The 17,179-nt window shown below is 36.5% G+C and overlaps 1 protein-coding gene across 1 annotated transcript in view; it reads right to left on the reverse strand.

The window, feature by feature from the left end:
* The window catches only part of LOC107714300 (dehydrogenase/reductase SDR family member on chromosome X-like), a 58,713-nt gene extending 43,223 nt beyond the window's left edge, over window positions 1-15,490 (reverse strand). Inside the window, exons 1-2 of the mRNA XM_016520113.1 lie at window positions 15,011-15,490; window positions 11,848-11,916 (exon numbers count right to left, since the gene is read on the reverse strand). Coding sequence (XP_016375599.1) covers window positions 11,848-11,916; window positions 15,011-15,113 — 172 coding nt within the window. The 5' untranslated portion in view covers window positions 15,114-15,490. The remainder of the gene's footprint in view (window positions 1-11,847; window positions 11,917-15,010) is intronic.
* Between the last annotated feature and the right edge of the window lie 1,689 nt (window positions 15,491-17,179).

Consider the following 17,179-nt stretch of genomic DNA (forward strand, 5'->3'; position numbering starts at 1 on the left):
AGATCTTCTTTATGCACCAAGAGCTTGTAACACTCCAAAGAGAAAGGAAAAATTGAAATCGCATCATATGACCCCTTTAATGAAACATGTAGTAATTATAGCCTTACCAAGTCAGAAAATGTCACTTTGTACCACATAGTCTGTTTCATGAGAACGTTATAAAAGTCATTGACTCTCCTAGTCCACCCTTCACACACATGAAATGATTAGAATTTATGACACTGGGCTGAAAGAGTATTAAACAGAGGGGATATAAACAGGAAGAGTGATGTCTCTCTGTGGTGACACTGTGTATCATGACTCATAGAATGAAAGGGCAGCGGGGTGAGATACAGCTGAGTGTGTATGAGTCTGTGTGTGATCAGGACATGCTCATGGGGCAGAACCCTAATGATGTATTGTGCCCTCCCTTAGGTTTCTCTCTGTGTTGTGCATATATAAGAGGCAGCTTATGATGTGAGGCAAAAGAGATGATTAAAACTTACGTAGAAGTCCCGTGTATGACAGTTTTATATTGTCTTACAGGCTTCAGGCCTTTTCCACTAAAATAATGTCAACAAGGATCTATTAAGTATGCACTTCTTAGGGTGTTTTTACACTTGGACAGTTTCAGAGGTCTAAGAACGGCTGGCATAAATTGACATGTGAAGTATGTGCATTCCCAACACAAAGTACACATTGTTCACTGCATTTTCATATTTGCGTGAAGGTTTAACCAGAAAACCGTTAATGCTGGGTGAAAGTACATTAAAGGGATAGTTCACCCAAAAAATGAAAATTCCATCATCATTTACTTCATTATACAAGTTTGTAGGGCTGGGCGATTTTTCCAATTTTATCGATTAATTCGAAATTAATGTTTTGCCACGATTACATTTTTTATAAATCAAGGAATCACGATTTTGAATAGAAATATTACCAAACGTTAGAATTAGACACTTTGACAATATGCTGGTGATAACAGTAAAGAGAAAAGAACAATCCAACCGGAGGTCAGCACACGTGATTAACCGCTCACGTTAGGGCTGCACGATTATGACAAAAATCATAATTGTCGATTATTCCCTTGTAATTGTAATTGCGATTATTAATTACGATTATCACAATTTACATTGAATGATGTTTATACCATTGTTTGATGCAACTGCATGCCATATTTTTATATGAAAATAAACAAGCTGAAAACACTAACTGAAAAACCTTTAGTGCTTTTCTATAGTATTAAGCCTCAAATGTTAAATATACTTCGGATTGGTTTCTTCCTTAAATTATAAAAAAAAGTAAAAATATGAATGGTATTATAATGTTATACTAAAACTACAACAATGGAAAGACCCTTAAGATAACATGTAGAAAGAAAAAAAACATATCTTAAGCGTGCAGAATAACATAAGTGGACTTTGAACGATTAATTGCCGCTTTGAATGATTACCTAATTGTGGCATCCATAATTGTAATCACGAGTGGACTTTGAATGATTAATTGCTGCTTTGAACGATTACGTAATTGTGGCATCCATAATTGTAATCGCGATTTGAAATTCGATTAATTGTGCAGCCCTAGCTCACGTGTGACGCGCTCTGTGAAGGACCAGAAGTAGAATATATCATTAGGTGCCATTCACACAGAATGCGCTTTTGTGTTGACAAAGATGCGATGCAGGCAGTGGAATAGGGAAAAATGCAGGAAGATGGGGGTTGAACTTCTTTTAACTTGAGCACTGCGTTTTTAGAATGCCGTTTCATGCAAGAGACGTGAGCGCAACAGTCAAACGCGTCCATGTTTATATAGAAAAACGATGGAAAAGCAGCGCAATCGAATGAAAACCTGTAAAAAACTACTACTGTATGTATGATATTTCATGTTTGCATCATGGTGACATCGAGTCAATGATGAGTTTTTTGGTAAATTATTCCTTTAAGTAAACAAAAATAAATCACAATTAATAATTTATTTAAAAAAAATAACAGTTAACAATTAATCTAAAATTATTGAATATGAAATTTGCCTTTTAAAAAAATACATACACCACCTTTCAAAAGTTTCGGGGTTGCAATTGGGGGTGAAATTTATGCTCACCAAAGAATTGATCAAAAATACAATACATAATATTGTAATACTGTGCAATATTATCGTTAAAAAAGTTGTCAAAGCTGTTAAAAAATGATGTTGAACACATGCAAAGCATGTTTCATTAATCTTGTCAAATATTCAATATAATATTAAAGATGTTGATTATTGCTATATTACAAGCAGGCTAGGTTACTGATGGACCCTGTCACAGCTAAAGGTGGCCTAGGAGATCTGAACATGGTTCACTTTTTGGTCCATATCCACTTATAGAAGTCTGGTTCTTGTAAAGAGGGCTACATGTAAATACACCCTTTTTTCGATTGTGCCTGACGAGAGACCACAACCAACAATCATGCTGTTCTTTCAAAATCACAGCCTACAGAAACTCTGTGATGGCAAGTTTTGTTCATGTATTTTTGCTCTGTTGTTCAATCCAGACTTCCTCAAAGCCCTTCAGTTGGTGACTGTTCTGGCATGATTGATCGCTGGCATGTCTCTCTGAGCTCTGCTGGACAGGGATGCCTGCAGATGTTCCGTTCTGATTAAGAATCCAAGCTGCAGTAATGAGCACAAGAGCCCATGCAGAACTCATGAGTGCTGTTTCCTGATGGCACCGGACCAACAGGTCTGCTTTATAAAAGGAGAGTTAATCTGGGGATACGGCCAGCCACAGAATATTCCCGTCTCATCCTTATTTGCTCTCTCTCATAATTTTTAGTTTGGATGTGCCAAAGAGTGTGGTAATGAGGTAATCTTGGCACCAGAGGTACAGTGCCAGCTGGAAGACACAGTGATTGGCATACCGCCATTTTCAAGTACCAACAAAGACATTTCCCCCCTTTAACACACAGTGGCATTCACAAACACTATCAATTGTTCTGTATGTGACACCTCACAGATGTATGAGCCTCCTGTTTGATGCTTATGCGTCTGTGTCTCTTTAATACATTTTTTTTTTTTTTACATGTTGTAAACTACTGTTGTGAACCTTTGACACACAGTGTGTGTGTGTGTGTTTGGGCATATGTTGGGGCATCTTTCTAATTACATCAGGCAGTAGGGTGCTGTCACCACTGCAAAGAGCCCTCAATGAGAAGACATTTTCCCAAACACTGACTCCACTGGTGAGGATCCAGACGGTTCTGTGCAGGTTCCGACTGTGCAGACATCTGCTGTTCAAATCAGCTGCCAGTTGGCTGTCAACAGGTACCACAATAAACTCTCACCATGACCTACTGAAAATTACATAGAGGTTAATAGGTAGCTTACAATGAACAACTCAGTTTGAGTACGCAATAAGACCAATACTGAGAGTCATAAATAGTTGTTATTTCAGTATCATTCAGATACTTTTATATTTTTAATACATTTTTATATTTTCCTTTTCCATTTTAATTTCATATTTGTTCCAGTTTTTGTAATTACTTTGTGTTTGTCATTTTTTAATATGTCTATAGTTTTTATTCATTTTATTTTAGATTTAGTTATTTTAGCACATCAAGTTAAGAAAATTAGAAATATTTTCTTGGCAACTAGCTGAAAGAGAATGAGTTTATTATTATTATTATTATATTATTATTATTTTTTTATTTCAAGCTACTTTTTTTATATGTTTTTAGTTTTAGATAATAACCCTGCTGGTCATATAGTCACAAAATCTTGATACCACAGCCCCCGTTTAATGTTCTAAATGATAACTTTTGGGTTTTAACCAGGGGTGCACATAAGTTATGCGCAAAAGAAAAAAAAAGAAAAAATAATGCACCCCCTTCTCCATCTTCAAAGGCTGCCAGTAAATCAGACACACACTCCTGAGAGAGGATGACTGATAGAGAATAACTCCTGGGTAAGTGACAGCTCTGGCTGAGACGCGGGGTTTTGTCTGCCAGGTCGGTCTCCAACAGGTCTACGAAAATGTAGACGGAAGATGGAGATTGGACAGTAAATCTTAGAAGGGATGATAAGATTTATCTCTTCGTATCAAGTCAGGAAGAGACGGAGTAGATCAATAAAGGACAGAGATAAAGAAAGGAACAGGCTGTTTTTATTCCGCTGATGTCATAATTGCAGTGCCACTGCTTTTATATTAATGACACAGAAGATAGAAATGTATGATTGGTATATTATAAAAATGCAAAACATACAGTGGGTACGGAAAGTATTCAGACCCCCTTAAATTTTTCACTCTTTGTTATATTGCAGCCATTTGCTAAAATCATTTAAGTTAATTTTTTTCCTCATTAATGTACACACAGCACCCCATATTGACAGAAAAACACAGAATTGTTGACATTTTTGCAAATTTATTAAAAAAGAAAAACTGAAAAATGCTCAGTATTTAGTAGAAGCACCCTTTTGATCTAATACAGCCATGAGTCTTTTTGAGAAAGATGCAACAAGTTTTTCACACATGGATTTGGGGATCCTCTGCCATTCCCTCTTGCAGATCCACTCCAGTTCTGTCAGGTTGGATGGTAAACGTTGGTGGACAGCCATTTTTAGGTCTCTCCAGAGATGCTCAATTGAGTTTAAGTCAGGGCTCTGGCTGGGCCATTCAAGAACAGTCACAGAGTTGTTGTGAAGCCACTCCTTCGTTATTTTAGCTGTGTGCTTAGGGTCATTGTCTTGTTGGAAGGTAAACCTTAGTTCCAGTCTGAGGTCCTGAGCACTCTGGAGAAGGTTTTCGTCCAGGATATCCCTGTACTTGGCCGCATTCATCTTTCCCTCGATTGCAACCAGTCGTCCTGTCCCTGCAGCTGAAAAACACCCCCACAGCATGATGCTGCCACCACCATGCTTCACTGTTGGGACTGTATTGGACAGGTGATGAGCAGTGCCTGGTTTTCTCCACACATACCGCTTAGAATTAAGGCCAAAAAGTTCTATCTTAGTCTCATCAGACCAGAGAATCTTATTTCTCACCATCTTGGAGTCCATCTTCAGAACACAAATTAAGATATTTTTTATTAAATCCGAGGGCTTCGTAAAATTACGGTTTAACCACTGATGTCACATGGACTGTTTTACCGATGTCCTTACTGCGTTTCTGGGCATGGGAACATTTCAGTTGCATTGCTGTCTATGGAGGGCAGGGCTCTACAATAAGGACTGCCCGATGGCCCGGGGCTAGCGTGAAAGACGTTCGGGACAGTAGACGGATTTGTCACTTGCCCGATCGGGCCACTGCAGCTTCGTCACGACATTTTATCAGTTGCATGTGTTTCTAAGATTTGTTAATTTAAAAATTCAAGCGATTAAAAAGCATTTGGGCGCGAAAGACAACTCCTTTCAGTACTCGCGCGCTGTGTTCTGTGTGAACAGTGCGCACACAGTCTCTGACACGCGCGATCGGTCGACCAATATGTGTTTTTTGACAGCCGATGCCGATGCCGATATCTTGGGAAGCAGGGTGGCCGATGGCTGATGTAAAGCCAATATAATTTTATTTATTTTAATTTATATTTAAGAAATTTGAAATCATTTGAAAATGGATTAAAATTGTGTAAAATAAACATACTTATAGGCCTACTTTAGAAGACAAAGCATTTTTCACAAATAAATAAATATTTAATAAAAATCTAATTAAAAAGGAAGTAAACACTGTAACTAACAGGGCACTCAGTATTCTGGGAAGTTTGTGAGCATTGGGAATCATTTTTTTTTTTTTCAAATAAAGCCAAGGTAACACTAATTTTACATACAGCACGCAATGAAATGACATGAATATGACAGTGGGCAAATGTATAAATGCATAATTTGAAATCACTAGTTTAAAGTTTGTTGATCGTGCGTCTCCAGTGAAGCAGAACTCTCCTCCTGTCAGCATTCAATTCACACGGACCGAAAGTCACGCAGAGAACACGCGATCATGCAGGATACAAATGCACACTTCACAAGATCTCAACTAGATTCGACTAAGTCTGCAAGGTTTGTGAAATTAGATGTTTATTAGACATTCAAAGATTTGTTTAAATGATATTCAGAACTGAACGATGACAGTGAACAAGAGGGAGAATGTGAGCACTGTGTGCTCAGGCACTACCGTTCTCAGCGCCGTCAAAATAAAAGTCCCGCCTCGAACACATCGGCCAAACAGAAAAACTTATCGGCCGATGCCGATATTTGAAAAATGCCAAATATCGGCCGATATATCAGCCTTGTCGATATATCGGTCGACCAGTATTCCCAATGGCCATTTGTGTGGAAATATTACGTTATTATTATAATTAGTCTGTAAACGGCCATTAACAGAGGCCAGAGATGCTGAAGATGGACGCAAATAGGAGAAAATACTGTAGCAGGCAGAACAAGATCACTGTTCACGATGCGCGAAATATAGGAAGAAAATCCAAACATTGAATTTTATATGAATGTGTTTCTGAGGGGAAGGGAACTGAATGTTTTCAGAAATGGCGTTTTCTTTTTATTTTGTCTCTGTATGATGCATTTAAAGTAGTGTTAATACCATAGACCAGGGTTCCTCAATAAGCGGCCGGCGGGCCACATCCGGCCCATGAGAGAAAAAAAGTTTGGCCCGCGCTAATTTCAAATATTGTGGCATGAAAATTCAAACGCAGCATCAGAAAGCTACATTAACTTGCATCGTGTCTACACCGGACGCGAGCGGAGCGACGCGATAAAATACAATAGAACCCATTATAATCCTGCTGTCAGAGAGTGAATCTGCGTCTCATTCAGCCCGTCTACTGTTTCTGTGTCATGCAGATGTTTTATGTAGCATAATTTCACAAAGCTAAAGTCAGGTTATTCTGTTTTTGCTTCAGATTTTTAAATTATACAGTCTAATATAAATCAAACATTGCATTTTTTTTTTCAATTCATGATTAAAATACAGTGGTTGACTCTAATTTCAAATGGCTATGAAAAATCAAGGTGCAACACAGAGTGAAGAATATGCAAATGTGATTTTTCAATTTCTGTACCTGAACATCTACAAACATAAAAACCTAAAGCATCATTTAATTTCTATTTTTTGTGCCACAGGCCTATATTTAATTGTGATATTACTTGTAATTTGTTCATTTGTTCTTATTTACTGGCTGTCATTTGTCTTTAAAAATGTTTAAACTTTATATTTATGTTTATTTTTGGCTAGTGATTTTTGCTGTGGTATCGAAATTGAATTAGAGAATTGTACAATTTAATTGGTATCTAAAATATTTGTGTCATATAGGCTTATTTATTAGAAAACAAGATAACAGATCAAAAACAATGATAACAGCAACTATTTTATTTTTTGTGGCAGGGCAAGTAAAAATTTGAACCACTAGCGTTGATCCCTGCAGGGTCAGAAAGCCCTCGGATTTCATCAAAAATATCTTAATTTGTGTTCTGAAGATGAACGAAGGTCTTACGGGTTTAGAACGACATGAGGGTGAGTAATTAAGTATCCCTTTAATGCACAATCGACTAACGGTAATACTGTATAAGATTTCCATTAGAACTGAAAGCATAAATCTAGGCTATGCGCTGAAGGTTTCAGAGCAAAACACATTTCATTTGCACCAAAACGTGCAAAAATGGCAGACCACCAAAATAAAAGCTTGCTCATTTTAGGTTTAAAAATGTTGATAATTGTATTTTTATTTCATATTCATTTTTTTTAATTATTATTATTATTATTTTTAAATGCAATAGTATTATCACACTTTATTTATCATTTTGTTTATTATTTTATTTAAAAAAAAAACTAACTAAATAAAGTGCAATAATACTATTATTACTACTAATAATAATTATTAGGTTTTTTTTGTTTTTTGTTTTAGTTACATTTAATGGGTCACACTGTGTGCAGTGTGAGCACCAAACCAAATCTCCAAGTGCTCTCATGAAAACCAGACTGAAAAACTTAAGTGCACCCCTGGTTAACAGTTATTTTCATAACTGTTATATATATAATACTGTTCAAAAGTTTTATAAGATACTGTTTTTTAAAGAAATTAATACTTTTATTCAGCAAGGTCACATTAATTGATTGAAAGAGACAGTAAAGACATTTATAATGTTACAAAAGATTTCTATTTGAAATAAATGCTGTTCTTTTGAACTTTCTATTAATCAAAGAACACAACCAGTACTATGTTTTTAGTGAAAAGTACAGAATTGATCCAATGAAGGAGTGTGCACTTTCACTGAAATAGTTGCTACTTTTAGTCTGAATGAGATTTTTCATTCATGAACAAAAATAGACGAATCAGGCATCTCATTTGTGAACAAGAATCTGCTGGACAAATGCACAAAGGGACATATATTGATTGCTCAATTTGGCATGCGAGACATTGACAACAAGGACACACAACCAGAACCAGAACCAGGCGACAAGATTCGAATTAGTGAAATAATCTGAAAGAAACACTTTATTGAATGGATTCAAAAGACCTGAGTCACTGGGTGGAATCAAAATTCAACAAACCACAATCAGAGCAATGTCATCAAAATGGAGAATGTTTGAAATAGTTGCCAATCCAAGAAGTCACAAAAAAACACCAGAACAACATCCAATGACTGCTCAGCATTGCTCAGCTAACATCAGAAAGACACTGGTCAAAAATAGAACCATGGCAGAGCAGCAAGGCAGAAACATTTCCTCACCAAGAATGCTCGCCTCATGTTTGCTAAGAAGCACTTGGATGATCTTCAAGAATTCTGGAACAAGTTATTACAGAGAGATGAATCAAAAGTGGAACTTTGGGCCCTGTTATGTCTGGCGAAAACCTGCATTTCATAAGAAGAACCACATTCCTTGACGTATTTCAAACACTGGAAAAACTAAAAGGGAACGATTTGCATATAGTGCAAAGTTTATAGACAATATTAGCCCAAAAAGCAAGCACAATCCACTGGGAATAGAATACTAAACAAGCACCTTTGGAATACTTTTTTAAAGCACTATGATTAGGCCGCACTAACAGTAGTCTTGCATACTATTTAAGACAGTATGTGAATTGAGACACAGCTAATCTATGCAAAGCAGAGGAAAAGATATTTAAACAGACATTTGATGGCCATACAATATGCATGTCACATTTCAGCAGATCTTGGTCAAACAGCTACAGTAAACCCTGCAAGTGTGTGTCATTATAGCAGGCTCCATGACCACATCTGACATCTGACACAGACGCTTTCTGAAAACTGCTAAAAAGGCCTCGTCACTCACAAATCACACCACAGATCCGGAGCCGCGGCAGCTGCGCGGAGAAATATGACAAGCAGAGGATGGGTGGAAAACAGCCTTGGGAACATAACTGTCCACCCATCCAGAGTGACTGAATCCATAACGCGTTGACAGGGTGTATTGCCGCCTGCCATGGTTCAGCTCTGCACGTCTGCCTTGTGTTGTCAGGGCAAGAGAGAGAAGAGCAGATCAGTGTGGGACGAGTGTGTCTGCCAGCAGTGCTCTGCCCTGAATCAGTCACTCAGCACTATCTGTCTAAGACGGACACTATCTCTGGAGCCGCAGAGTAAAGGGTCAGCGTGACCCCGTGATGAGCATGGCCAGTGCCATTTTGGGTGGTTCAGTTCAATTGAGCTTGGGTACCTTCAAAGCTATCGAAATTCAATTCATTCAGGGCTACACAGTAAGCATGTTTTCCCTGGTGGCCTGGTTTAGCAAATAGTTGAGATTTTGACTGCCAACATTTTCACTGGTATACTACCATTCAAAAGTTTGGGGTTGATAAGAAAAGTCTCACTAGGGATACACTTATTTGATATAAATAGTCCTAACTGTCAGTCTTCAGTGTCACATGATTTGCTGCTCAAGAAACATTTCTTATTATTATCACTGATGAAAACAGTTGTGCTGCTTAATATTTTTGTGAAAACCGTGATCTTTTTTTTTTATATAATTCTTTTATTTCTTTTGAAAAAGAAAATGGTCACTTTTGACCAATTTATTGCATCCTTGCTGAATAAAAAGTATTAATTTCTTAAAAAACAACAACATTTTAACAGTAGTATATCATTTTTAGTAAAGTATTTTATGTACCAGGATATTGTAAAAGTGATTATTAATGTTTTTGGAATATAACTGACATTAAAGGGGTCATATGATGCGATTTCATTTTTTCCTTTCTCTTTAGAGTGTTACAAGCTCTTGGTGCATAAAGAAGATCTGTAAAGTTGCAAAGACTAAAGTCTCAAATCCAAAGAGATATTCTTTATAAAAGTTAAGAGTTAGCCACACCTACCTAAAACGGCTCGTTCGAACACGCCCCCACATACCTACCTCACTATGTCATATCATATTCATTATGCAGGCTGTTACGCAAGAACTGTGTTCCTAAATCAATTTATTGCTGTAACAGTGCCTGTAACTTTACACTCTTAGCAGCATGAAAAACAAAACTATTATTCAGATTATTAATAAATTATGCATGTGTAGTGAGAAATACAATGATAGTAGAAACTAATGCTGCAGGTTAGTGAAACACAGGACATGTTAGTGTCAAATTTAAACACCAATTTAACACTTTTAATGATTCGATAAGGTAACAGTAATCGCAATCTTTATTTAAATGTGCAGCCCTAAGTAAATTTAATTCACTTCATTTGAGTTCAATTAAGTTTCATTTAGCTCACTTCGTAATGGACATAAGCACATGTTATAAAGATGCTTATATTGAAGCAACATGCCTCTGGCAACCTTGCATGTGCAATTTACTGTTATTCAAAAGCGAACTAAGTGATTATATGAAATAGCCAAACATTTAAGAAAAGTTTTTCAAATGTGACTTCTTTGACCACACCAATTGCCTTTAAACCAGCATCATCCTGGCACAGCATTCATTTTTAATGACCAGCCCCGGCAAAATTAAGACTGTCCAACTGAACAGCAGTAAACATCTTAAATAAGACGGCTGCTTCACTTTAACGTTCCTATACTAAGCTCATTATAATTACATGTCTTATCTTTGTCAGCTCAGTCCATCTTGTTTTTCTAAAACACCTCCTCCGTTTAATTGGATGTGATGTCTAACCCTCATTAGGTGATTGTAGCCATATAAAGAGCGATCGTGAGTCATTATTAGACTAGCTTAGAGAAGATCATGCTGAGCGTAAAGGCTCACACACGTACACGCACGCAAACAGACCTCCAGTCAAGCCTTTGCTTGTTTTGAAAGACTCAACTCTTGTTAGCACATCTGACATCTTCGCAGTATTGTTTTTCCCTCTGAACCAAGACCAATTTCAAAATTGGTATTTAAGGTCACGGTTTTAGACAAACTGACACTAGATGAGGGCAGAAGGACAGCTCCCCTCCAGTGCATTATTTCTCAACTTCAATAGCCCTATGATGAAAGCTAGAATTGAAAACCGACGGGCCTGTTCTCGCCTAGCAGTTGAAAATCCACATGGGGGAGGGGCGGATACCGCAGGGAGGCGAGCGCGCCTTCATCCAAACTGCAGCTCTCAATATCCCATCTGCATTACAATGAGGTTATGGTTCTTCAGCGAACACAATCATCAAACATCTCTCTCTTGGTATTCTTCTGCTTGCTCTCACACATTCTTCCAGTAAACACACCAATCCAAACATGGCAAGAAAAATTATCCTGTTTAGCTGCAAATTAAGCGGTATCAGGTCATTGCGGAGTAAATCATCACCTCAAGGAGACTGTAAAGGTCAGGATCACCAATGGAGGAGGGTACATCATGATGCACGGGAACTCAGCTTGCAGAGCCTTTCTTACACAACAGACCACTTAAAACCCCCAGACCCTTCAAAGACATTTAACTTTGAAATAATTTTACCTTTTCCCTGATTCAACTCTTCACGAATCTTCTTCACTGCGGCCAAACCTTCCTGTTCCTCATTCCCAGCTGAAGAGGAGAAAGAAAAAACGGAAAAAGACGGTATTAAACATACTAATTAATTTCACGTTCTCATCATATAAATCAATGTTATAAAATGGCAAATGTAGAATGTGTACTAGCAAATCAGCAAACATCTGCATTCTAAGTGGATTCACTTTTATTTTGCTCATGGTAAAATTAAAGGTGCATTCAGTAGTTTGGTGCTAATTTAAAAAAAAGTTTTACACATTAAGAAATAAATAGTGTTTTAGTGAAGAATCATCTGAATGAGTTTACACTCATATGAGATGAAGACGTACTCTATATGTTTTTTTATATTTAAAAAAAGTGTTTTAATTATGTATGGTTAGATGTATTTCGCCATGTTGAAATTATGTTAAATGTTGTGTTTCACCTAACATCAGAAACAATCCGTCACTGGCTGCTGCCTCTGTAGATACACTAGTATTGTTTGGTGATGCGAAGAGCAAACATTATACAGTGGAACACACTTATTACCATGCTTTACCAGCAAATGCAACATTGGTAAGGCCAACACAAGGTGGAAAGACATGATGATAGAGAAAATCCTGAGTAGTGATGACAAAGTTGCTTTTTTTTGTTGGAAAGGTAAGGGAATTAATTATTGCGCAGACCACTCTCTAAAACTCACTAGTATGAGTGTCATTTACATAAAACTCAGAGACAATCATGCTGAACCACTTCGACAGAAAATATAAATAGAACAGTAATGTTAAAGCTAGCTAAAGAATTACTCAATGCACTTTTAATTCAAAAGTTATTTCAAGGAAAAAGACACACCTTTGTTAGAGGGTGCACCAATGGGCGCACCATTTGCTTTCGTCACAATGTTGGAAATATTTCTGTTTTAAACCATGAAGGCGAGCCAATGGATATCACATAAGCAATGTGCAAACTTGCGCAAGAGTTGTGCCGGTGAACGTCTTAATCTCAGTCAATTCACTATGCAGAAAGTGAAAGCCGCATATTCTCTCAGAGACGACGAGAGACCAATCTACTTCAACATATGCTGATAACGGTAGGCCTATATAGGTAACTGTTTTAATTTATTCCCTTAATATTTCTCTTGTGGCCCGTACATAGTGAAAAAAAATGAGAAGAAAGAAAAGTATTTTGTGTTAAACAGGTTGTTTTTGAAAGTCGGTGCTTAAAATAGGCTAAATAAAGCTTTTTATTTCATTGATTTTTATTGACTGCAGTGTTAATATTTTAAATATATGGTTATAATTAATTGTAGCTATTAGACCAGTTTAACCAGTAAAACATTTTAAGTGAGGAGTAAATAGCCTTATCTTTTGTTATCCTCAAAGCGCGTCAGTTATGCGGTAATATTGCGGTGCAAATTAATTGTAATGTTAATTTAATAATAAACTTTAATAATAAACGTAACTTCATAATAATAATAGGTCTAATAAAAATAAGAATGTAACAGGCCGGCCTACATTAATTGGAAATGCCAAATCCTCTTAATATTGCCAATAATAACAACATGTTTTTGACAATATCTCTGGCTATCGTCGATACAAGATCATCGTCTTTCGACGTAACCCAGCAAGGGGAGGTTATCGCGGGGCATTTTGCAGCGCGTGCCCGTCCGCTAACATTACACCACTGGGCAGACAGCACGTTACCTGTTATGTCGTTTGGGCTGCCTTGTTGAGTGCAGTGGTCTTTCCATTCTGCTTGGGCAAATCTGGGTAAGACAGGAAGCAAGAAAATTATGATTTTTTTAAATTGTGTAATATCTAAAAAAAAAATGTTTTACAAAGACACAGACTGTCTTTGTTTGGGACATATACTGTCATCCCTCTGTGAGTGTTCTTGGATGTGCCGTGGTCACAGGGATCATTAAATGTAGAAACTGCATCTGGCATCGATGTACTGAGAACAGCATGACCTGCTTCTGAGATAAGTCTACTAATGATGCCATTCCTTCACTCTTTTGCTTTATGGGTATTTATTATTATTATTATTAATAAAGAAAAACAAGTCCACTTGTGCACTATTGATGTTTTAAGCAGAGGAATTATGACAATCATCACTGATAAGTAATGTTACTTTTTGTTGCCATTTCCATGTTAAAATGTCCAGTTAAAATTAAGGTAATTGTGTTAATTGCAAAGCTTACATTTTACTGTCATCACAAAAACATAGTCCAATAATGCAAACAAGTCTTAAAAACAGTGTTTCTTAATCTTTTTTTTTTTTTTTTAGCTAATCCAGTCAGGCTTCAGAAGATTTAAATATTTCTGATACAAAAGACCATTGTGCAGATGGATTTGAGTCTAATCCTTTTGCTTTGCGCTGGGACATGGTTGCCCTTTAACAGTGATTTTAATTTAAATACAGAGCCATCTAAAATTGCAACAGACAGAGCGATCTTAAGCAGAAACATGTGATTAGTTTGTGACCATGTTGAAAAGTCATCATTAACTCTGGCAACAATTACCCAGATTCTGCTATAAATTAAATATTCCTTAATAAATGGGCATAAGTATGTACACTATAATTTAAAGCCAGCATTTCAGCCAGAGGCCAATGATACAATATTTAAAACAAACAGTTTTCTTAAAACATCATTACATTTCTAACTATTTAAATGAACATTAACTTATGATTCATATTATGTCATCACTTTTAATGAAATATGTCTTCATAATAAGACCTTGGCGTTGGAGTAAATATGTCAAAGGTTACAGTCTGTCATGTTTAGATAACAAATGAGAAACACGTTTAAACTGTATTTCTTTTAGGTTTATGCATAATTGCAGCCGAGTTAGCAGCCATAATACAAACTCATATACAAACTGCCTCAATAACAGAAAGTATAAGGAAATGTTAAAAGAATATTCGACTCCTGTCTTTATCGAGAAAGAAAGAAAGTCACATTGGTTCGGAACAACATGATTGTGAGTAAATAAATGTAGAATTTTTGTTTTCGGGTTAACTGTCCCTTTAAGCGCGCTTCTCAACATTCCCAATCTGCAACGGACAGCTCCTAACTACTGAATAACTGTTTGACAATAAAACAACCACCTGTCAGAACACTACAAATCCGTCACCATGAAAACCCTCTAACCTGGCAGGGTGAACGATCTGTTGAAAAGCTGGTATAAAAGAACTTTGACGCCGTCTAAATAGAGTCTGATGAAGCCGAGGATACAAGGCAAAAACCACCACATGTTTGAAGATGACAGCGAGTGTCTCAGTGTTTACGCTCCGTGCAGAAGCACAGCAGGATGGTATCAGCTGTTCGTTCGATAGTTCCGCTTTTGGGGGGAGTGACCTCTACCAAGAAAGAAAGACAAAATATGTAGCTGGTGAAGATTACCAACAAACTTTTAAGAGATGTAAATAGTCCAGTCTACCGAAGCCCATTTCCACCACGGAATAAAAAAGGCAATAGACTCTACGCACGAACGCTTACGTATATCCGGTAGAATCTCAGCCAGCAACTTCACTTCCATATAAGGCTTAAGCGTACTAGCGGCAGAACTCTTTCTTGACGTATTGTAAACAACAAATAAGTATTTTCCTAAATAAGTATTGCTATAAACATAAAAATATATAACATTCTAGTTATTGCCTTCTGAAAGTTTAAATATTAACGGTCGTAGACAGTTCGCCAAACATTGTTGTGTCCTGTAGTGCTAAAGGGGCTTTAAGTTACCCAACTTATTCCAGTAGAATATCTACTCCTTTTTAGAATAACGCCCTTAATACAAGCAAAGTGTTGAAGAGTAAACACTAGAGAAAGACTTAATTTATACCCTTGGCTACCCACACTCTTCACAACAATAGAACAGCACAATATATTAATTAAAATAATATTTAGTATAGAAATTGTGGAAGGTTAAATTTGCATTTATTTGTACAAATGTAAATAATGTAAACATGTAAATATAAAGAACTTTGATACAGTGTTACCTGCACTGTAATGTAAACATGTATATGACGTAGATACCTGCACTTTGGTAATGCAAACATAAATAAATAAAAATTACTTTGTTACAGAGCTCGACATTAACGCTTGTCCGGTAATCAGGGACCAGTGGATTTTGTGAAGGGGCAAGTGAAAGAGAATTTGAATTGCCCAACCGGACAACTAGGGCAGCACCGAAACTTTGACGAGAATGGTTCTAATTTTATTACTTTCAGTATAAATGGTGACTGATAACGGATGATGTATTGACTAGGTTGCATCAGTTGAGGCTCACGCAGCCTGTCTTGACTCATGGAGGAATCAAAAATAATAAGCGCAAAGCAGCACGCACAAAGAAACACACATGAACAAACACTGCGGTAGAATTTTTTTTAATATACTGTATCTATATGATATAAGCAACATCACACGACCAAGAGTAATGTTTCCCCGACTATCAGCACAATTGAAAATGTGACATTTATTTCAGTATAGTTCAATAAACGAAAAGTAGTTAATATTAACTGATTTACATTTTGGACACATTGTTGATCGTTTTTGCTCCATTTCGCAAACAAAAATAGTTCTAAGTAAAGCCACAGCAGAACTGTCGTGTGTCTCCGAGCAACATACAACAGTGTTTGGTTACTGAATGATTCAGTGAGCCATTCATAAAGACAGTCAATTGCTTAATTTATTGAATGAATCAGCTGTTTGAATGAACCGGTTGAATCAATGACTCACTCATTAAGATAGTGACTTGCCGCCACCTACTGGTGGATTGGTTTCATATTTAAAAGTATAATTACATTTTTCCAACAATTCATATTTGTATGTTAAAAAAGTAAAACATAACATTATTTATGCATTTGCAATTTTACTGTGTAAATGCATTTATGGAACCTCTTGTCTTCATTAAACAGTCTGAGTAAATGCATCTAAATGGCAATTTGGATGCAGCTTCTGTGTTTCCTCTGCTTTGGAAAGATGGAGTTTGTTGATACTGATTTCATTTGAATTCTAACAACCATATAGTGTCTTATTATTCTAACTGAATGTATTAATGAAATTTAAGAATTTGACATAAATGATGACATGTACATTTTATAAGGTTGGGAAAAAGCAGTTCATAAAGTTAAAAAGTGTCCTAGAAATCCAATTTTCTAGAAATCCAACAAATCCAAAAAGGCAAATCTCACAAATATGCTGATTAAAGTAAGACCTGATAGAGCACTGATGAGATTATTGCTTCAGAATAAATTACATTTAGGCTACATAAAAAAATAAAATAAAAAAAAAAAGCTTTTTTTTTTTTTTTTCCTCGAA

The sequence above is a fragment of the Sinocyclocheilus rhinocerous genome, unplaced genomic scaffold, assembly GCF_001515625.1.
Source record: "Sinocyclocheilus rhinocerous isolate Xijiao unplaced genomic scaffold, SAMN03320098_v1.1 scaffold1983, whole genome shotgun sequence".
Taxonomy (NCBI): domain Eukaryota; kingdom Metazoa; phylum Chordata; class Actinopteri; order Cypriniformes; family Cyprinidae; genus Sinocyclocheilus; species Sinocyclocheilus rhinocerous.